At 42.0% G+C, this 22,483-nt stretch overlaps 1 protein-coding gene across 6 annotated transcripts in view; it reads right to left on the reverse strand.

Annotated features, from left to right (window-relative positions):
• The window catches only part of ABTB3 (ankyrin repeat and BTB domain containing 3), a 183,611-nt gene that overhangs the window by 39,170 nt on the left and 121,958 nt on the right, over nucleotides 1-22,483 (reverse strand). For 3 of the 6 annotated variants that reach the window (XM_051784570.1, XM_051784567.1, XM_051784566.1), the window contains exons 4-9: nucleotides 20,505-20,657; nucleotides 8,241-8,406; nucleotides 4,795-4,884; nucleotides 1,585-1,686; nucleotides 373-466; nucleotides 129-264 (exon numbers count right to left, since the gene is read on the reverse strand). In XM_051784570.1, the coding sequence (XP_051640530.1) occupies nucleotides 129-264; nucleotides 373-466; nucleotides 1,585-1,686; nucleotides 4,795-4,884; nucleotides 8,241-8,406; nucleotides 20,505-20,657 (741 nt within the window). The remainder of the gene's footprint in view (nucleotides 1-128; nucleotides 265-372; nucleotides 467-1,584; nucleotides 1,687-4,794; nucleotides 4,885-8,240; nucleotides 8,407-20,504; nucleotides 20,658-22,483) is intronic. The other 3 variants (XM_051784568.1, XM_051784569.1, XM_051784572.1) reach the window with 3 other exon arrangements.

Consider the following 22,483-nt stretch of genomic DNA (forward strand, 5'->3'; position numbering starts at 1 on the left):
TTACATCTCTGCTCAGTTGGTGGCATGTTCAATTTGTTCATGCAGAAATTTCACCCGTCTGCTCAAACTGGATGCCCAGGCAAAAAATAAGCACTTGAACGATGCCACTAGACTTGTTCCCACTCTACCTGTGTCCATGTGCAGCAGCCTGACTGAAAGAGTTCATGTCACCTTGTGGATTCATGGAAATGCCATTCCTGTACATTGTTCCTATCATGGGGTCAGCTCCTCGCTCCAACAGCAAACTGACAAGTTCAAAATTTCCTGCAAGTCAAGAGGTACATTTTTACTTCTTTTAAAATCCAGTATTTGCTCACCTAAACCATAGATCCCAGCTGAGGAATTGTTACAGTGGGAGGAGAAAATCCTTACCAGCAGCTGCTGCCAACTGTAAAGGAGTTTCAGAGTAATTTTCCTCTCCATGCTCCAAGGAACCTTCTACCTTTGCTCCAGCATCCAGCAACAGCTAGAAAGAAAATTCACCATTTAGAGCAACTGGGGGTATCACAATCTTCAGAGTTCATGAACAGTGACAAATGAGAATCTAATGCTTCTTGTTATCTGAAACCAGATAAAATGGAGACACGTGACATGCAAATTCTGCCCATTGTTTCACAGAGACAAATTAATTCCTTTTTTCGCTCATTTTACGCTGCCGAACACCAGGAGCACTAGTGTCCAACTTCAGAGCCAAAAAAGTGTAACCCAGTGTTTTCGAGTGGGAAATGGGGTAAGGTCAGCGTTAGGAAGTAATGCACTGAAGATGGAAGAAAATTAGCCCGACAAGCATCCTTCCTTCATGGTCTTCTAGAAGCCCAGCACCATCCAAAAATGGATCAGATTTCAATTGCCTCCAGCTTTTATATAAAGATGGCCAAAAGAAAGGCAATTCTTAAGAACCAATTGCAGCAATAACTCCAAAAGCTCTGGTCTCCATTGGGGACACTTCCACAATAAATAACAAGAATGCTGTAAACAAAAGTGGTCAAGAAGAGCAGGATGGAGCCTGTGCTCCAGCCCCTCTTTTGGCCATTTCTGTCTTGAGGCCTTCACAGTTTTGGTGCTTCAGTAAGTGTGTCATAGACACAGCTATTTTGAAGAATAAACCTTCTCAACTTTTGAGATGCCAAAGCACAGAACCAGCATATCCCACACGACACCTCGATGGGGTAAGGAGAGCGAGGGCTTCTCCCCCTTTGGAGCAGCACAAGGGCTGTTGTCCACCTCTTTCCAACCAAGGCAGCGGGTTTGTGTTTGCTAGAATATTATAGCGTAAGAAAGTGCAATGAATGAATAAAACAAACATATAAAACAAGTGGTCAGGAAGGAGCACAAGGAGTTGTCAGACTTTCTTTGGTGCAACTTTGCTTTAAAATTGTCCTACTTAAGCCTCATATTGGTTAAGGTTTGATCACCATACTCACTACATAATAAGTCTATTATATATCAGTACACTCTTGAAGAAGCAGGAGTAACCAATATGAGTATGACAAGAGGATGCTGTTTTGAGATGGATGTAATTAGAACTGAAGAGGAGGGGAAAAAAAAAAAGAATGAGATGCAGGTAGGGAAATACAGTAATACCTGAACTACAGGAATATGTCCATGCAACACAGCAAATGTCAGAGCTGTCCAATGGCGGGTCTCAGGGTGGACGGATGGGTATTTATGAGCAGTACTGACAACCTACAAACAAATTAAAGTTATTTTTTTAAAGAGCTATATGTAACAAAATTCAACTTGCCTGAAAGCCAGGCATGTGAGGGAGTAAGCGAAATAGAAAACCTGGGAAAGGTGCTTTATAAAATGATTGGCTTCATATTTTTCCTGCAAAATTTTTCTCAATATTAAAACTGTTCATGCTGATTTGACAGCTTGAATTGAGTTCTTACCAAATGAAGTCTTTTACCAACTACTGTAGCTCCATCTAAACCACTGGCCACCAGATTCTTTTGCACAAGGGCAAAACATCCACAGCTGGTTACAACAGCACACACTGGGGAAGCAAGGATGGATCAGGACACTTACAGCTAAGGACCACTCCCACTGACTTCTCCAGACCATGTATCAACAGCCCCAGGCCTTGGGACTGCTCCAGGCCCAGCCAAATTTCTTTGCACTTAAATCAGTATGACTTTTGTCACTGCCATCATGAAGGACACATCACAAACCCTACCCTGGAGCTTGCAGGCATCCTTCCAGACTCCTCCTCTCTCACCAAAGGAAAAAGAGATGTGAGAAGTAATGGGGCAGAGTGGCACTTCAGAAATGTTTAAAGAAAACTGCTTTTTACTGCCTTCTCCTGTCTGAGTTGAGTTAAAAGTGCAGGGTGGTGACAGTTAAAAGAGATGCAAACTATACCCTTAGAAAACAAAATGCTATTTTTCAGATTGCTCCTTCCATTTTCTATGCCTTAGTGCCTTGTGCTTCTAATGTAGACTTGAGGAAGATGAATAACCATTCTTTGCTTCAGTTTCTCTGTCTTAGAGATGGGGGTATTAATATTGATGAGGTTCACAGATATGGTAAAATCTAATGAACGTTTGCAATTCGAGACTGCACACTCAGATGGAGTGTGACACTAAAATTCAAAATCTTGTTATTGATCTTCAGAAGAGGACTAAAATGAGAGTAAAAGATGCACTGTCTCTCTGTTTCACCAGCCAGCTATGCTTTCACTACCTTGCCTGAAGTACCTTTATCCATACAGGGGAGCGGGACCAGGTATTAAATATTCGGTTCCATTAGCAGCTCACATTTCCAAGCACCACATGCAGTGTTTTGCCAAAAGCAGGCCCTCAGTCCCAAGGACAGGGATGAGGGAAAAATCTGAAGAGCCCGTGCAGATCCCATAGCTTGCCAGAGGAGCGGATCTGCACCAGCACCTGGCTGTTATCGCCCAGATTTGTCAAGGAGAGACCTCGAAGGGCAACAGGAGGAGTGTGCTGGCCTCTGAACAAAGGCACAGGGCTTCTCAGGGTCTGGGTTTGCTCAGAAGGAAGAGGATCAAGCAGCTCCAGCCTTGGGGTTTAGGATGTGGAGTAAGAGCAGCAGAGGGTAAGGATGGGTAGGACCACGGTTTAGTGAATGCATCCAGCTCCTCCTCAAGCACATGTCCCCACCACTGTTCGGGGCAGTCCATGGAAAATGGCAAAGAAAATGAAGTCATTTTAACTCCTTTGCTCCTTTTTTTTTCGTTTAGAGTTCTTTCCAGCCGACACGGTGTTTGCAAAAGACCTGTGGCTGACCAGGCTTTTAAGGTTGAGGTTTGCTGAGCAGCTACAGGTCCCATTGACTAGAGAGCAAACTGCAGCTTCTCAGCACATCTGGAAATAGAGTCCATTTTCACTAAAGATGGGCAATCAAAAAGGGAGGTGCCTAGCATTTTAGGCTACTTTTGGAAACATATTTGCAAAGTGAAAGGGGGAAAATTATGCAGGCACCTGACAGAGTATTTATTTTTGTTCATGGTTGATTTGCCTTTTTTTTTGCCTTAATTGCCCAATTTGCACAGTTGGTTGTGGTGTGCACAAATCATCTTATAATTGCACGCCATAATTATTCACAGTTCTTGTCCCAAAGTGTTTTCATTTGATTTTAGAGCAAACACTCTACAGTAATGAATCGAGGAGGTTCACATTCCTCACTGGAGCTGTTCTCTCAGATGTCAGCAGTTTCAGGAAGACAAAACTGTTTAAATTAGCATTTGATTCAAGTCTGACAGATTACTGGAGCAATTGGGAGGACTGCTCCTAATGAAAACTCATCCTAGCTACCAAATAATGCCATCTCATGTCTGAGCCACAGACAGGGTTAAAGGAGAGCTCAGTCTCCATGCCCATTCAGTCTTTGGGCTCGCTAGGGGTTCAAATATTCAGTTATTGTCAGCTCTTGGTAGTGTGCTTGAATGTAGGGAACTGAAATCAGCAGCTGATTTCATGATAGTAACAACTATCAATCTCCTACAGGTGACATTCATTTCTACTTTCAAATTAGACTTCTCATAAGTGCAAAACGTCTGTCTGAAGCAGTGACTACAATTTATCAGCTCGCTCAAGTCCAAACAGAACAGATGGAACATAGATAAGTGAAGCAGACAGCTTAATTTACTCATGACTTCAACAAATTGAAACTAGAATCATTAACAAATAATTCTTTCGTGGATTTTCAAACGGCTCTTTTAAATGTACATACCTGCATTGCACAGAGTTGGACCACAATCTGTTTGGTGGACAGATTGTGTAAGTTTGTGATGTGCATTCATCAAAAAGACATTAATATTCTGGAAGCTTCAAGCTCCTCATCCAACAATTTTTAGCCCAAGGCACTTTGTAAAACAAAACAATGGAACCTACATTGCACTTGTGTGCTGGGGATGCTTACCTGGAACATCCCTATGCATAGAAATGCTCGAGCTTTTGCAGGTTATCAGATGGGTGTTTCTTTTACCCTCTTCATTTAAACCCAGATGAGATTCAGGGAGTCCTTCCAATAGCATTAGAGCTGCGCTTCATGCTAGTGCTAATGCCCGTGTTCATTTGCAGTGTGCAAACACAACTAAATCAGTATTACCTGTGGGTTAACTCTGATGACTTGACCATTTCTATGCAGTGAATCCCAATGTTAACCTAATGCCATTTGATTTCACTATTCATTTCAAGTGGTCCCATCCAGGATAACACAGATTTATTTTCTTTTTAATTCTTGGGATTTTCGCTCTGCTAGAGTTTCAGGGGGTAGTTTAAGATGGAAACAAACAACAGAACAAAGATACAACCAACAAAAAGTCCTCACCTCAGCATTTAGATCTGCTCCAGCATCTAGCAGCATCTGCACCATAGCCTCATCACCCCTGACACAAGCATACATCAGTGGAGTCATGCCCTAGTTCATTTTTTGGAGTTAAAAAACAAAGGAATTGACAAATTTAACACAGAACTCTCTTTGATTTTTTAAAACAATTATTCAAGTATATATCATCAAGACTAACAATATGTATTTAATGAAAGCCATTACCTCTGTTACACACAGGCCTATCAGAGTAGGAAAAGCCAACCATTTTTGTAAAAATCTCCATTTTTGTTGTCACTTGCGTTGACTGCTTGTATTTTTCATATTACCTTCAGTATGGTAAGTGGAACTAGGCGTGCCAGCCTCACTCCATCCTCATATACTAAACTGAGTATTTTTGTCTTTGGGGCCCCAGCAGAGAAATGTTTTCACCAAAGCAACTATTATTTCCACTGGTATTTTGAAAAGACAGTAATTCTACTCAGTTTTCTACGATCACAGTGTCATAAAATCTAACTTTTTAATTACTGAAAGAGCCTTGAAAACATCTCAAGTTTCTTTTAAGATAGGTTAGATTTGAGCACAGCTTTTTCAACACGGATACTGTAAGGGGCTGGAAATGTCAAGGCTTTGTATAGCACTCTCTAGCAAACAAGGAATTAATTTTAAATGAAATGCCAGATAGCTTTGTTGCAAGTTGCTGGCTCTAGGAAAACAAGGTCCTTCTTGGAGAAAAAGTAGATTAAGTGACCCTTCTATACAGAATCACTGCAATGCAATTTGTATTAATCTGAAATACCTGCTATGGCTGATCACCGTCTCCCTTAAGGTAAGTACTACTGTGGCTGTGGTAATGAATCCAGATGAAACCATGAAAAAAAAATCATTAAATCTACAGTAAATTGTAATAGCTGAAGCTGCTTATTAAATACAGTAGGGGGTGTTGACCAACAGCCACCAGTTGTTTTGCAGTAAATCTCCTGAAGCACGCATATACGTCTGATGCATGTTTTTAGCCTATGCTTAGGTCCCCCAGTAAATCTGCAGTCAGATGACAGTCCCTTTGCTGTTTAACCTCAGTGCTGCTCTGAAGTGATTTTCAGAGAAACTGGAGGTACTCAGCCTGGCCAGATACAGATCCATGACAATGCTTTCCCTAGCAGGAGCCCAGTACCACTATTTTTGCTGAATTACCCCACTTTTCCTGTCTGTATGCAGGGCTAAAGGTAGTGGGTTCTTATGTATGGAAGGGCTGCTCTTGTAGAGACAATATAAATTAAGGTTTGTCCCTGCAAGGTCCTTAGATCCTCCCTGAAACACACTGAGCATTTCCCAGGATCCAATCTGCAGTGTACTCATGGAAATGCAGAGTAAGGGAACAGTAAGGTATGGTACTTGGGGCCTCATACCATTATTAAGAAAAAACAAGTTCACCCCAGGCAAGGGAAGTTCTTGGGTGACTTGAAGTTACTTGCAAAGAGAATTTGAAATTACTTCAGCTACAGTCAATAGCAAAACATTTCCTTTGGCAGTCAACAAACACTACAGGAACAAACAGGACCATGAGAATTACAAAAAATTGTGTTTATGCCTTGAAACACAAGGATAGGATAGCAGTTTAAAATTAAATACATGTTCCTTTAACTATTTTTTCAATTTCTGTAAGTGGCATCATTCCATAATTAAGTCAAGTGTTCAGCACAAGGGGTCTAACCAGATCTGTAGAAAAAGAATTCGAAAACTGGGTGCCAGGGCTCCCCCCTGCAAGACACAGCACATAGGGAGCCATGGTGAAGAATCCTGTGGCAACACCCAGAGCCAAGGGTCTGCCTGGGAACCACACAAGATATTTTGATCCTGATGATGCTGAAGAAGGACTTACAACTGACTAAAAGGGGCCCAGAATATCATGCTGCAGTATCAGGGTTTTAAAGAGTTAATGAGGTCTCTAACCTCCCCTTCCCTTGGACTGCTGTGCCTGCTGCTTTTGCCTCTGCCAGTCCCCCCAGGCTTGCCCAGCAGCTCAGCCTTTTGCTGCAGCACCATTCACCCTCCTCTCTTTGCACGTGGGAGGAATGGATTTTTAATGAGCTCATCATTAGTGTTCCAAGCACACACAGGAATATGGTAACAATGTGCACAATCAACACAAAGGGCATTGGCTTTCGGCAAAATACAAAATTACTGTCTTTCTTTCAGCTTTGTATCACTTATGACTCTGTCCTGCAAGATGTGGGACATCTGATCCAGCGAAACATTTAAGCACAGGCTTAACTTTCACCCAAATAGGATGTAAAAGCAGGTGTTCAGAGTTCAACATATGATTAAGTACTCTGATGAACCAAGCCAGAGTGTTCCCAGTTTTCAGCCTGGAGGACAGAGGAAATATGCTGTGAAAAGTTTCCAGGTTGAGACTAACTTAAAATAATAATAATTTTAAAAAGTATAATGTATGAAGCTTGGAATGAGCTGTCTAAAACTGGGGTTTTTTGCGGGGAGTATTGCCCTGTTCTAAAGCTTTTCTCAGATGAATTCACAATATTGACTCAGACTGAACCTACTGAACAGAAATGCAACTCACATTCCTGGAACAGCATTCATCTCAGAAGACCTAAGTTCATGAACAGTCCGGCTCCTGTCCCAAGTGACCACCTCAGAGGTGGTAGCCACCTGGCTCCTGCCAAAGAGGATGCCACAGCTCTGGGAACATGCAGTGAGGAACTATCATCAGGGGCACCAAAAAAGTCAGGGCGCTCTATTTCATAAGGAAACATGGTCTGACCTCAGTGAGCATCAAAGTCCAGCAGATTGCTGCCAGGTAGCTGCAGAGGGCAGGTTTATCCCCAGACATAACCACTAGCCTCATTGGGATGTAGCTCCAGGGAAATTTAGGCTCTTCAACTGGTGGATGTTGGCCACAATGACCAATGGAGGGGTAACTGCTGAGATACTTTCACTCCTGCAAGGGCAGTTCAAACTGGGCTGAACTCAGTAAAAGAGTGCCAGCAACTGATCTACTGACAGGAGTTCTGTGGTGCACATGAAATGCATTGCAGATCCCGGAGCAGCATTCAGTGGAAGGATGTTCACCTCACAAAGCCCTGTCTCACACCACTGTTCATGGCATTGAAGCAATTTTAAGTATTCAGATCAACACTAAGCTCTCTTGGGATCTTCTGGCTTCACTCGACTCAGTTCAATGTTAAGGAGATTCCAGGGGTGCAGTCGCACTCATGCTGAGTTACCCCAGTACTAACAAATCAATACAACTCGAAATGACCCAACTTAACGCAGATGTTGACCTGTCAGAGCTTTAACTCAATGCAAAGTAATGCAGGAAAAGCATTAAGGTCCTATCTATGAATAGCTGAAAGCTGGGGCTCATTTTCTGTGATAAGCAGACAAAACTCCCACATTTCAGTTACCTCTTTAAATTTCTATCCCGTTACCTGTTCACTCATGCTGTTAATCCCATCTGGCCCCAGCAAGGATATGGCTTGTTTAACCAGATCCGTTCGGCCACAGTTGAGCATCCGAAAGCCGAGGTCTTGCTTGAACTTCGCCTCAGTGGCAACTGCATCCAGCTTCCGAGACGCACAAAAACAGTCGTCGATTCTGTGGATGTGAGAAATAAACTCCCTCAGAGGACAATCAGAGGACAGACCTTGCTGTCCCCAGGAAAATAATACTTTGCCCTGTCTTTGAAGGATTTAGGTCATGCACACATCCTTTGACCTGTATGTGCGAGGGAAATGCTGAATGGAAAATGATAATGCAAGCTAATGGAGATTGCCCTTGGTCTCTCTTTCATGGGACAAGTTATACATTTCATTAAAAACTGGGCAAAAAAAGCACAGCTTGCACTTGATTTTGTTTCCCTGTTTAAGCAATGCACAATACATTCTCATAACAAGTTTTTCTTTCTCTGCATGGCAAGGTTATCCAGTTCCCCTGATCTCTGAAAACTTTCAGTGACTTCAGTAAGCTTTGAATTTACATCAAATGGATGTATAATCCATTTGTTGACAATACAACAAAGAGAAAATACTGTCACTCCAAACACCTACAGCATAGCTCCAGTAAGAGGGAAACCTTTTTGGAGCAGAAAGTGCTAAGTCACAGAATCCCAGACAGGCTGAGGTTGAGAGGGACCTCTGGAAGTCAGCTGGTTCAACTCCCCTACTTAAGCAGGGCCACATGTACATCAGACCACCGTGCAACTGGGGACAAGGCAATCTTGCCAGGTAATCGTGGCAAAACACTGCAAATCCTTGCTGGCTGTGTCTGACACATCAGATATCATTCTTTTAAGGTCTTATTCAAACTGTAAACTGATATCCATTCCAAATAAAAGAAGGCCTAAGAGTTATTTGGCCAAGATGTGAATCTACAGCTCCAGAGAGAGCCAGGCAATTCAAATCTAATGTTTATCCAACTTGGTTTCATCTTGTTAAAAGACAGGTTTGCTTTTCTTTCATGCTGAGGAGTGTCTGGAGCAGAGGGTGTAGTCCAAATCCACAGTGCTTTTGCTGTGAACTTGGATAAAGGACTGTTTGGAAAAACACCGCTTTCATTCTACAAAAATGCTAGGTCAGAAAATGAGGGGCTACTTATGAAGGAAAGCCAAAATAGAGATCAAAAGTGAAAAAGTCAAGCATACATCAAATATTTGTTTTCTATTTCATATTTTAAAAAAAGCAGCAAATCAAAAGAAAAATACAAACAGCACATCATTATAATTTAAATTTCTTCTTCAAAGTTCTTTATCAGAGCTTTATAAAATATATAACACTGCTTAATATTTAACAGCAGCATGTAACAAATATGCTGTTTATATAGAAGCAGTGGTATGTAGCAATAGCTACCACTTTTCCTCTTTCAACAGAGGAAGGAAAGTGAGATGGAAAATACAAAGTGTTTTGATCAAAGCTTGTGCAGGTTTGAAACTGGCATCTGAGCTCAGGCTTGCTCTCTGCTGTGCTGAGCCACAACCAGTCTGGAGGACAACAGATGTTTGTTGATGTTCATTCTATGTGTTCAGTTTGGGCTTTGACTGCTAAAAAGTTCATGTCCTAAGAATGCAAACAAGGTATGCTTGGAGTATCACTACTCAGGGGAACAAGGATGATGTTTCATCACAACAGTATGCTGCAAGATTAATGGACGACACTCAGTCACAATAAACGCACCGCAACAGCAATAGCAGATTCTGCACCAGTGACATGCCCACAAGAGAGAGGAAGAAAGCAATGCATAGCAAGGCTGGGGTTTCTGCAGTAGTTTCTGACCGAGTTTAAAGAAAAAGCAAAACCAGCACAGATATGCAGGGCTGAGCTCACTGACACTGAGATCCATGGGAGCAATTGAGGCTAAATACATTCACACCATATGGCTCATTTCTGACACAAGAGCTACAGCAACATTTGATGCTTGTTACCCTTATCCATGAGATGCTGGAAATCATCTGTGCCCTCCTTTAATGCATGGCAAAGATAAAGCATGCTCAGAAGTTAGGTGGTGGGGGTTTTGGTGCATGGAGAGAGAGTCTGGACCTTCCAGCTGCAGCTGGCCATTCCCAGATGACTCTGGGCTCTAAACACGATGGTTCCTCAGCAAAGTGGAAAGATCTAGATATTCTCTGCAGAGGTGTCTGTCACTATGAATCACTGCCTGTGTTAAGTCACTGCTTCATAATTTGTACTGAGGTATATAACCTACACTGAATAAAATGGGTCAAACCCAGTGCTGGCAGAAACAGAGTTTCACTGACGTCAGCCCAGCTCGGTGCATGAAATATGATAGCTGATGATCTCCTCTTTTAAAAAAAACCAGATTTTGACCTGGGTTGCACACCCACACAAGGAAGGAAAGACCAACATGGACCTATCTCACCTACCATGTATGGGATGCCCAGATCTCTACACTGGCATGGGTTCAAAAATTACTTGCTTCTTCACTGGGAACTCCTTCATGAATTGGCTCTGGTCTCCTACAAGCATGTCAGTTCACCTGCTTACTATAGTCAAGGAAGGAAACCCATGAATTCCTGATGATATTGAGTATCAGCGAATTAGTACTCTTTAATCAGCTGGGGGGGATAAATGTCTTGGTCCAAGGGCTCCAGGATGCTACAGCTGTAAAAACACTGCAACAATAACATGGATGCAGGAGTGCCTGGGCTGACAAAGTCCAATCTACACCAAGTACCACAAAACAAGAAACCACAACTTAGTACCACTACCAGTGGCCCACTGCCTTTTTATACCCCAAAAAGGACCCATTGTGGGTTACAGCCCCAATTTATGGGACATAGCAAAGGAAACTATATGGCAAAATCTGATATAGACCACTGTCAGTGATCCCATTGTCATATGTTGACTAATAAAATGGATAGTGATCAAACTGGTGAGTTTAATAGAACAAGAGCATGACTCGAGGGAAAGGAACAGAGGATGAGAAGAGAAAGCACAGCAACATCTCAAAAAGCCAGAGAGGTGAAGGAGTTAAAGAAAAGGAGATTTAACACGTACTGATCAAAAGTAGTGACGAGACATCAAAAATGATCAAAAATGATTTGTACTACAAGTACAAATAGAAGAACACAGCATCACTTTTAACACTGGAGAAAGCCAACTAGGAAGACAGTACAGTAGGCAGACTGAGCAGAAACATTTCAAAATGAAAACTGAAAAATCAAAAAAACCCCCAAACCCATCAAAAATCAAACTTAAGCCACCACAGTGCTGCATTTTCTCTCAAGTCCTCTTTCATCCCATTCACTGTATAGTGTTGATTCCAAAAGAAGCAGAGTGTCTGCTCCGTATTACACTGTATAAAAGGATACTGCTCCATCATGGACACCATTCAGAATCATAAACATCAAAGAATGCAAGAAAAAAAAGGAGGAAGGGAATAGACACCCAGGCTTGACTTGATCAAGACTTCTTAACTTTGGACTGAAACAAACACACTGACAAGCTATGAAGAGGTGGGAAAGGGATGGGAAGAAGCTTGAAAAATAAGGCTGAAGAGGAACAGTTAAGTCAGCTAAATATATATAGGGTCACTTTTCAGAGCTGTGAAACTGTGCCTGCTAAGCAAGGGAAGAGAGCATAAGCGCAAAGAGAGCTGGAAACCTCCCCAGCTGCACAGTCAGTTCATGGCTCTTTTGCCAAAAAGCCTTTGTGATCTTTCCAAGTGCACAGGAGGCTGACACCAGCTCAGTAGCAGGATGTCCCCCCAAGGCCATCTTGGTTTGTTGCCAGAGTCTGCCAGCCAGCAGAGTTTATCCTTTCAGATGAGTTTCACCCTCATCAGAGGTCATCCTTTCCCTAAGACTTGCAGAAAAGGTGCATTTTCATTGAAGGGGCAGGGAAGGTTGATGAGAGAAGCAAAAGACCAGGGGGGCCAATGCTCTTCTCCTCCTCTTCCACCAAGGGACAGTCTCAGGATGGCAGGACATCACAACACCAGATGCTGGCTGGGTTAGTTGAACTTTGAGGTCTCCCAGAGGCGATACAGTAACAAAGGTAGGACTGATCAACATCCTTTGAGGGTGATACTCTCAAAAAAGACAGAGTCCATTCTGGATTTCCCTATTTCCTGTGGGGTTGGGCAGGCTCCTTGGCACCACCACCACTGTACACACAGTCTCACTCCCAGAAGTGAGATTAAAATTGAATTAATAATATACACTGATCCTAGTCCTTGTGCTCAACAGCAAATCCACCCCTTTTAATTCAGAGTTTCGATCACACAGACTGTCATCTCTCTAGCAGGTCCCTCCGCAGCGTGAATCAAGCAAACAATTGCCTTTATAAATAATAGGAAAAATAGAAACAAGTGAAATAATCTTGATTTTATATTTGCAGTAAAGCTGTGACCACATTTTTTAACTTATAATGCAATACGATTTTCTCCAAGTCCTCTTTTAATTCCTCACAGATATTGCCTCTACAGCAGTTATCTTCAAGATCATTACAGTGTTGCCACTGCACAGAATTAAATTTACCGTGGCTTTATATGGGGAATGCCATGGTAACATTAATTACTTGCAAATGGTCACTGTCAAACACTGCATGGTGACCATGATATTCTATCATATCCTGAAATACTCAGATCTCTGAAAGGAGTCAAAGATAATCTTCTTCATTTGTAATGGGTCCTAGCAGTACAGAAAACTATTTTCCTTCTCCCAAACTCCCATTATGAAAACATAATGCAGCACTTCTACAGCAGTGGTTTAAACACAAGGGTTTGGTTTGTTTTGTGGTTTTTTTTTTCATTTTCACTCAGACTGGCTAAGATAGAGTCTGTGCAGATCTTTAATAAGTTACTCATGGGTTGAATACATGTGGGAAAATGGATGATTCAAAGGCAAAGTGTTTCCATCGTAACTGGTAGATGCAGTTGATTTAAAAGAAATGGAGTGCAGACTGTATTGAACAGCAGGACAAACGCTCCCCTTTGCTGAAAGGAACAGATCATCACACTGATAGCCAAGCATCACAATCTTGTTTGTCCACCTGGGACTTGATCGCCAGCCCTTTCAATTAAAAGAATGATAATCTAATAATTAAGTCCATCACTTTAGCTCTGTGGAATTTATTCAATCTGTTCTAAATATGAATGAGGTCTTGAGTCAGAAATTACAGTTCAGCTGGTTGAAGTCTGGAAGGAGGCATATTTTAGCCAGCAGGATACATGCATTTGCAATGCTGAATTTCTTGGGGTCATGGATTGCCGTTTTGATCTGGGTTGCACAGCCCATAGCACAAAAGGGTCTTGTTCCTTGTCTGGGGCTCTTCACTGAGACTACAGACACAAACAAGAGTAAGAGCAAGAGTAGGAGCAGCAGACAATTTGATTTAAATTTGAGAGCACTATTCCAATGTGGACTATAATGTTGATATTAATAGACCTGCAATATATATAAATACTATACTGAGACAATGATTTGCATTTTCAGTTTTGGAGAGAGGGAAATATAAACACAAACATGTTGATCAAAGTGATGAAGAGCACTACTTTTTAATGTAGATACAGAAGATCTCCATTTACTTTAATCAGGAGCTAAATTAAGACAAGAAATAAATACTCCAGATATTTATTATCCAACCTCTTATTCTTGCCAACAGTCTGAGACTAAACTGGTTAAAAATACTGGAAAATACATTAAAGAAAGTGATGTGACTATCAAATCAAGACCAAATCTGTATTTCAAAACAGTCTTAGTATTCTAGTTCCACGTATATAGGTTGGGAACCATGTTCAAAATTGAATCTGAGTTCAGATTCCAAACAAGGCCACAGTATCATTGGAAAACTTCAGTACAGATTCATCTTTCATATAAATAGAGAGCACAAGACTTCACTAATAAGTGGAAGACAGTATGTTACCTGTATCCTGATTATTATATTCAGGAATGTAATAAAGGGACATGTAATGTAATATATTCAGGAATGTAACAAAAGGAACAGAGCATATGAAACAGCAGCAATGATCTTGCTTGCAGTGGGAAAAAGGCAGCTTGATCCTAAAGCCTGCAAAAATGCAAGTGTATTCTGCCCTAAAAGTGAAGAAGAACATGAGGACCAGGTCCTCCCCTTTCAATATTTTTTTTTTATTATTGTTGTCTTCCAGCAGACGGTTGGCAGGACAGGTTGAGATTCACCCCAGGAAACCTGTGCTCTACCTTTTAAGTAATAAAATCTCCTTCATATGCTGGCACCATCTGCCCCAGGGAACTGCTGGATTTTGTTAAGTAGCTTCTTTGCTACTGCTTGTGTTTTTCTATCTAATTACAGCAATAGCCATGGCTGGTGTTAAAGCAGTAGTGAAAATCTGTGGGAAGAACAAGAACATTCAAGAAAACTGGCAACTACCAACCGTCCCTACTTAAAAGTGGCTATATCTAATTAAACAGCAGAATTTCTTTGCAATTTTGTACTCTCTCTCCTTCTCCAGAAACTCAGCCCCTTACCCAGTACATTTTAAGAGAGAGTAAAGAACAGTGGAAATATTTTTCTGCCTTCAAATCTCTATTTATTACAGTCTATTTATATTTTCATGCTCTAGTACAAGCACAAGATTTCCATAAATAAAACATTAAATGCGACTCTTCTGCTTTCACTTTCAAGTTAGAATTGCATATGTGTGGTATAGTATTAGGATGACACAGCAAATGGTATAGCCTGCTCTGAAAGAACAAAATAACACATCTTCCCTTTCCATTACCATATTTTCCCCTTTCTACAGTCTTAAGAAAACTCTCTAGAATGAGCCAAGGATGCTCTCATGTCAAATAATCTTCACTCTTCAGATGGATAATCCTATTTTCCTGAAGAGCCTTCATTAAGAGGGATGGTCCCAGACAGAAAAGCAGACTTAGGTATTCCCAGGACAAGGCTAATTGGAAATTGGGACTGATTTTCAATTAAAGACCGATTTTCAAAGGCACTCAGTCACTGCATTTGCCCAGAGACCTTTCTGGATCACAGCTGTAAATGCAACTCTGAGCACTGGGTGAGACTGTGAAGGGCAGCAGCTGAGGGAGCATATGGGACTGGAGGGTTAATAAACCTGGTCCTATGCTGCAGCAAGGCTTGGATATATCTACACATTCAGTCTGAACTTACTCACTACTTGCTAATATTCACATACTCCTGTGTCCATGCTGTCCTTTAAATAGTATATTTTTCTTTCCATGGTGTTTACTCCTGATGTATTTCTGGAGAAGGGCCACATGTTCCCTCAACACCCACTTTGCCCAGCTGAGTGAACCCCTTTCCTCTAGTTTGTCTTCACGAGAACATTTTGTCAAAAATCAAATCACCCCAGCCCATTTCTTTCTACCTTGTCCAAAGTGAATATTTTCTTGACCAGGACACAGGATTTGTGATTCCACATCACTTCCTACCACTTTTATGTGGCATCAAAATTTTCCTGCTTCGACTGGAAATACCTCTCCCAATGCAGCCTCAAAATACATTTGCTTCTTTCATGGCTGAGGAAAAATCCACTTTTGTGGTTTACAATCATTCTGAGATTAAATACTGCTCTAAAGCCTTTCCCACCACCTTTCCAATACTCTGCTCTCAATATAGTATATATTATTCTGCATATATAGTGTATATCTTACAAATACACTGCAGTGTGTATTTTTCTATTTAATCTCCACATGTTTGCCTTCCATTTGTGGAAAACTGCATTTCATCCCATTTATTTTGTCCCAGCCCTCAAGGTCATCCACTTTTTCCTGGATGATTTCCCAAACTTCCTCTGTCAGGACAATGCCTCTCAGCATCATGGCATCAGCAAATTTTAGCTTCAAGAGCACACTGCTAAGATTTGTGCCAAAACCCTTTCTGAAAATTAAAAAATACCAGTTTTTAAGAGTGAGAGCTGAAGGTCCCAGCTTGCAACCCCATCTCAGCCAACCCAGCACTTGCCACTCCTCTTGAAGCCAGCCCCTGCTCACTTTCCAATTTCTTTTCTAACCCCCATCTTCTCCATCTTAATAGCTCTCTGCATGGACTGTATCGAATCTTCACTCAAGTCCAAATAGATGAAATCTACTGAATTTCCTTGGGGTAGAAAATCAGTTATCTTATCAAAAAAGTTATTAGATTAGCCTGGCAAGATCTATCTTTAGAAAATCTGTGTCACATTTTATCCCATTTTTCCCTCAACAACATGTCTTTAATCAGTCTTTGCTTGAAAAAACATTCAAAGGCCTTGCACTAACAGCCTAGAATTTTCCTTGGATCATTTTTCATCCTTTTCAAATGTTGGGCATTACTATTATTAATCCTTACAGTTATGGCATCACTCCAGGCTTTGTTAAAAATATTTCCCTCTGACCCCCTCATTTTGTGAGGCAGTTTTTTCTCTTTGTTGGGATAGAGGTTATCTGTTCATCCTGATTTGAGTGCATTAAGCTGCATAATTTGCTCTCCTTTTGATTACTGTTTTTCCATTTTCATAACCTTGTTGCTGTGATTTATTTTTCCAATAGGATTTTCTTCCCCAAAACCAGAGGCAAAGTATTCACTTAAGTTCTTGGGTGATGGCCTCTGTTGGCACTGATGCACACCTCTCACAGGTGTTCCAGCATCTTTACATCCTCCAGGATTGTCATGATATGTTGCCACCAGAAATGAAGCCCCCGACTCTGACAAAAAGCACAGTCTTTGTGCTGAGCAGTACAGGATGCTCCTCCCTTTCTCTGTTCCTCTGCTGTCAGCCTCCCATCCCAGATGTAGTCATGCACCAGCAATCCTCCCTACCATGTCTAACACATTGGGTTTTATTCGTTTTAAGCAGAATGGAGGAAGGAAAAGACATGCAAAGAACTTCTTGTGTTTAGCTGAAGCAAGGGGAAAAGTACCCCTTGCAGACGTGATTATAAGGAGAAGCCAAAACCAGGCATCTGTTTGCAGCCAGGCAGTTCCAGTGCAGACTGAACACTAATGCTACCTTATTGCAGTAGAAAGGCAGGTCAACACAGTTTTTACCACTATGTCCCTTTTTGACAACAAATCACCTTCATCCCTGATGTCTTCAAGGTCAGAACAGGGAGCAGAGCACCCACCTTCACCAGATTCATGCCAGCAGACAGCTACCTTGCACACAGTTCTCTACTGACTCCACACAGCTGCCCCAGGTGGCCCAAAGGGCCTGTGTACAGGCAAGGTTTTATTTAACTGTGGTCTCCCACTGTGATAATATCCTGGACACAACTTGGGTTGCCATCTCAGCTAGCTGTTGTGTATCCAGCACTCAATCCACCTGTGAAACCTACCTCCTTGCAAAAGGTGGAAACAACTGATCTGTCTAAAGCTTTCTCTCCTGGGGGAAGGTGACCATTTATATGCCTGTTCATCTCTGAAAGCTGGGGAAAGGGAAGAAACTTTCTGGCCCATCTGCTGCTCTGAAAATGAAAAGAAGTCAGGAAGGACACAGGCAGCTCCTGACTGATTCCAGCTTCCCTCACTCCTCTGCCCAAAGCAAGCACAGCTCTTCTTTCAGGAGATGAAAACATTGAAAGAAATTAAGGCAATGGATTTTTTAAAAAGGATCAGAAAAAGAGTGGAACAGAGGAATGAAAGGCAGAAAAAAAAGCAGAGACAATTTACACAGCCACAGATCAGGAACCTCACTGCTGGAGTATGTGATTGTGCTGGGAAGTGTCTCCACTACTCCATGCTGTAGTCCAGATAAGAAGCTGAACATTTGGGTTTTATCCAAACTGATCCTGAACTTCACAGCCTTTTGAGATCCTGCCAATCTCTCCCTCTGCCCATATGCAAGTTTTTCTCCAGCATGGAAGGTGATTTTGCTTTATGTGTTTGCAATGACAGGTTGTGAATCAACACAACAACCATGAAGTTATCACAGGGGACCACGGGAACTTTTGGGTTTAGGTCTCTATGTTTTAGGGACTAAAGAAGACCGTGAATGAAAAGCCTAGAAACTTAATCAGTTTCAAGGTTCCACTTGCTAAACTCTTACCATAAAAGTAACAAAATTTATCAAACTAACTGCATTTAAAACCCTCCAGCTTTCATCTGTCACACAGCTTATTTTAAAAGCCATCCCCTGCAAAGTTGTATTCCCCCATCCAGTGTTTGAATTTATGGAACTGATGCTCACTGAGGAGTTGAGAGTTGGAAAGGCACCCTCCCTAATGGGGAGGCATGAAGGATTTGTGTTTGGCTTATGACAATCCGGAGTGCTGAGGGTCTGCTGAATATAAATAAAAAATTACAAGCTGCAAAGTTTCAAATTAACATCCTCACATTATTCTTCAGAAAAGTTTGGTCCTTCCTTTGATCTCAAGATTACAGACAGACAGGGTCTTATTTGCAGCTACACAAAGAACCTGCTGCACTATAGTGGCAGTAGGCACAGACCTTAAAATAAAACCCAAAGCACATGAATAGTCACTTGCAGACCTCTGTCAGCACTGTAGAGAGACTGTCATTTTGAGACATCAATGGATGAATTGGGCCCCTGCAGTCAAATACGGGCATACTGCAAAGGTTGGTCTCTCTAAAATCCAGAATTTGTCTCAGGAATCATTTCTCTTTTTATTCTCACCTGATTAATCCCAGACTGCGTTCTTCAGGCTCATTCCCACTTGCAAGACAACCAGGACAACAGCAATCATTTGTGTTCTTTGTAAAATGAATTCTTATTGGCAACTTATAAACTAAATGCTGATTTGTTCCCCATAATTAATAAATTCTTCTGCAGTATAATACAACTCTCTACAAGTTCAAATTATTTTGAGACTCCTGGAAAATTGTCTAACAGCTGATGGCATATTTTATATATATATATATATATATATATATATATATATATACACACACAGAGTCAAAATACAACTTTAGGAGTGGTATACTGTAAGTTCTTTTAATCCTCAGATATTTAACTGTATCTACCTTAATTTTTAAGACAGAGGATGTAGGGTAGAAACATTATTGCCTTATTTGCAATCCTGCCTGAATACTTGGAGAAGTATTAAATTAATTGTGCCTTTTCAGAACCGACTGTTAGGTCTTCAGACAGTGTGTAGTACCTACACCTGTAAGTCCTGACATTTCAGTAGGGACACAAAATGCAGCACTTCTGGAAATGAGGGCCGAGATGGGAAGCAATTACAGGCAAGGTTTGAAATGTGAAACGCTCAAGATTTGGCTTTTGAAATTCAACATATTTCTTCAATTAAATATTGAATAGCCGCGACTATAAAAAGCCTATGTAGATCTCGAATTAAAGTATTATACTCTCTGGTGAAAGAGGAGGTCAAGGCCAGAGCCAACAGAAGGCAGCTGCTCCGATGAAGGTTGTCACAGCTAATCACGGGAATCACCCCTCTACTTTCTGTGCTGCAGGAAAGAATGCACCTACTGCTGTACGGACAGGCAGACTGCTGAAAATTGGGGTTTGGGTGAGAATTTGTGAAGCAATAGCAGTAAACAATTTCTACTTTGGCAGATTCAGAATGCCTTTTCATATAAAAATCAAAACCAAACATGTTCTTGACTCCAGAATGGCCCTAGATCCTACTTTTATACAAGTACACAATAATAAGGCAAAACAGACACTGAAAACATATCCTGGCAATAAATACTTTAAGACTCCATTAGAAAACCCAAAGGTCACATCTGATACGTGAAAAAGTCAAATTATCTAAGCTGACATTTACAACTGATTTGAACTGACATTAGCATGAAAAATACAATTTTACTGCAAGAAGTAGTCTTACCTATAAGTTTAAATGTGCCCTTTAAGCATTAATGCTGAAAACAAAGCCCTGAAAAATATCTGCAGCCCTGCCAATTACATTTCAGTACTTTACAGCAAAGCAACGTGAAGCAGACAATTAGCAGAAGGTTTCAGCCCCTCATTAGCAAGCAGAATCTAATAGGAAGAGGAAAGAAAACCACCACCATATGAGCTCTGATGAGCAGATTAGGGGCTCGATCCAGCTGTGAGATATTCAGGCACCCATTACCATTCAACCAGCTTATCCACGGATGTGAGCAAATACCAGGAGCTGATTTTGCAACACACACAGTGACGAGCCGGAGCATCCATGCGCCTCTCCAGGCAATAACAGAGCCCTCCGCCTGCCTGCTTGCTGTTCACCAGGAGAGAGAGACACATTTTGCACAAAGCAGCAGATTTGCGTTTTGTGGACTTACTTTAACTGTCGAGGTTCGCAGTCAACTCCCGGCAGCAGGAGCCTGGCTGCCTGCCGCACGTCATCGCTGTCCACCGAGAAACTGCGACGGTGCCCCGCGTGAGCCACGGCAACCCGAATCCATTCCATCAGGGGAGGCAGCACAATGAATGGCCTGGGGAAGCACACAAACATGAATGCTACAGTACCCTGGCACGGAAATGACAGGTAGAGAGAAAGAGACACCAGGGGAGTGCATGTGTGTGCGTGTGCATATATATGGGAGAATATATATTTATGGAGAGAGAGAGAGAGAGAGAGAAGGGATCAAGCAAAACGAAAGAATGGGAGAGCAAACCAGCTCAGCAATTTTCAAGTAGGTCTAAATGAAGATGTCTCACCCTGTCACCAGAGCAGGATTATTTGAAGAGTGAGATTTATGAGCCACGTTCATTTATGGGGCTCCTGTGAGGTCAGTGCACCCGCCTGGCAAGCCCTCTTTCCCCTCCTCCCATCCTTCACACAATGTAATCCCAAAAAGAGGGCATGAGCCTGGCACAGGACCATGTCCTGCTCTGGCTGACACACCGGCCTGGGTATGCTCCCCTGCCACTTTACCACAGGGATAGGAGAATGAACCTGGGCAGAGAGAGGGGATGCCCCCATCCCGAGATGCCAAGGATGGAGAGGGGATGCACAAGGAAGTCTCCAGCATCTCCTGCTGATGCAACGTGCACTTTGTGCTCAGCACGGAAAGTGGGGGACTTTGCAGCCGATGTGAAGGTTATCTTTGAGTGAGGTCAGAAATCAAAACCGTTTTGTTTCACTTTTAGGAGTATCAAACCACTACAGCTTTGGGTGCCAGCTGTTCTGCCAACTGGGCAAAAATATAGAAAACCAACCCCCAAAGTGAATGGTGGGCCTCTGGGCCACAGCCTCACCTTGAGCAAAGTTTGGGCACCATCACAGACATGGTCCTTCACTCCACAATGCCTGTGCAGCTCTGTGCCCCAGTGAGAGCTGCATAAGCCTTAGATGAAGCATGCAGCACACGATTTGCTCCACCTATGTTAAAAATTACTTGGGAACCAAGAGAAAAATGCCAAACTTAAATGAGAACCATAGCTTTAAGTCCTAGTTCAGAGATAAAACTAATAAAATGACTGCAGCTGAGCACCTTGAAGGTCACTGCAAGTCTCTTGCTTGCCTTTCCTTCTGCGGTCCCTTTTCATGGAAAAAGGGAAAAAACGCCTGTATTAGGTGCAGAGTAGGCAAATATTTTACATTTTAAATATACAACTTTACCTCAAAAGGATCTACCCTGAGAAAAATTATTTAAGAAGATGTTGATTCTGGAATATCTTTTCCTATTTATAGCTCTTTCTGCATTTATTTCCCTTTTTGAGGACTTGGCTTTACATAGCTCTGATATTAATATTCTTGAGGAGGGATGAGATATTTCAAAAGCACCGAAGGACAGAGAAACACTGAGGCCACTAACTTTCCTGAGGACGCCGGGTTCCCAAATCTCATGGGCACTTAAATGAACAACCTCTTTTTGAAATATGACATCTTTGGCCGACTTGCCACTGTCATCATTATTCTATTCAAACACATTGCCGTCACCTCAAGACCAGGCTGCATTTGTTTCCAAGGTTTTTTGCTCTCCCCAGACCTGCCACGGGCCACATAAGGAGGCAGATAAGGATGGAACATCTTCTCCCACAGCTCCCGTGAAACGATTTCCATAACTCAGCTCATTTGTCATGAGGGTGGCGGGAGTCAGAGAAGGGAGAGTGGGGAAGCAGGGGTGTATCTGCTCCTAGAAAGTGATCTGCTCCCCAGGGCATCTTAGGAGTAGAAGGGACCCTCTTCTGCAGCATTAAATAGCTGAGGACAAGTGATCAGCAGGAGTTTTTTCACCACTTGCCGAGCAAACAGCAGAAAGGGAGCTGCAAATCACAGTGGAAGTGTAAAACTGTACGTAGTTACAGACATAAC

Source organism: Manacus candei, unplaced genomic scaffold (genome assembly GCF_025592945.1).
Source record: "Manacus candei isolate 608988 ecotype Guabito, Panama unplaced genomic scaffold, ASM2559294v1 h1tg000018l, whole genome shotgun sequence".
NCBI classification, from domain to species: Eukaryota; Metazoa; Chordata; class Aves; order Passeriformes; family Pipridae; genus Manacus; species Manacus candei.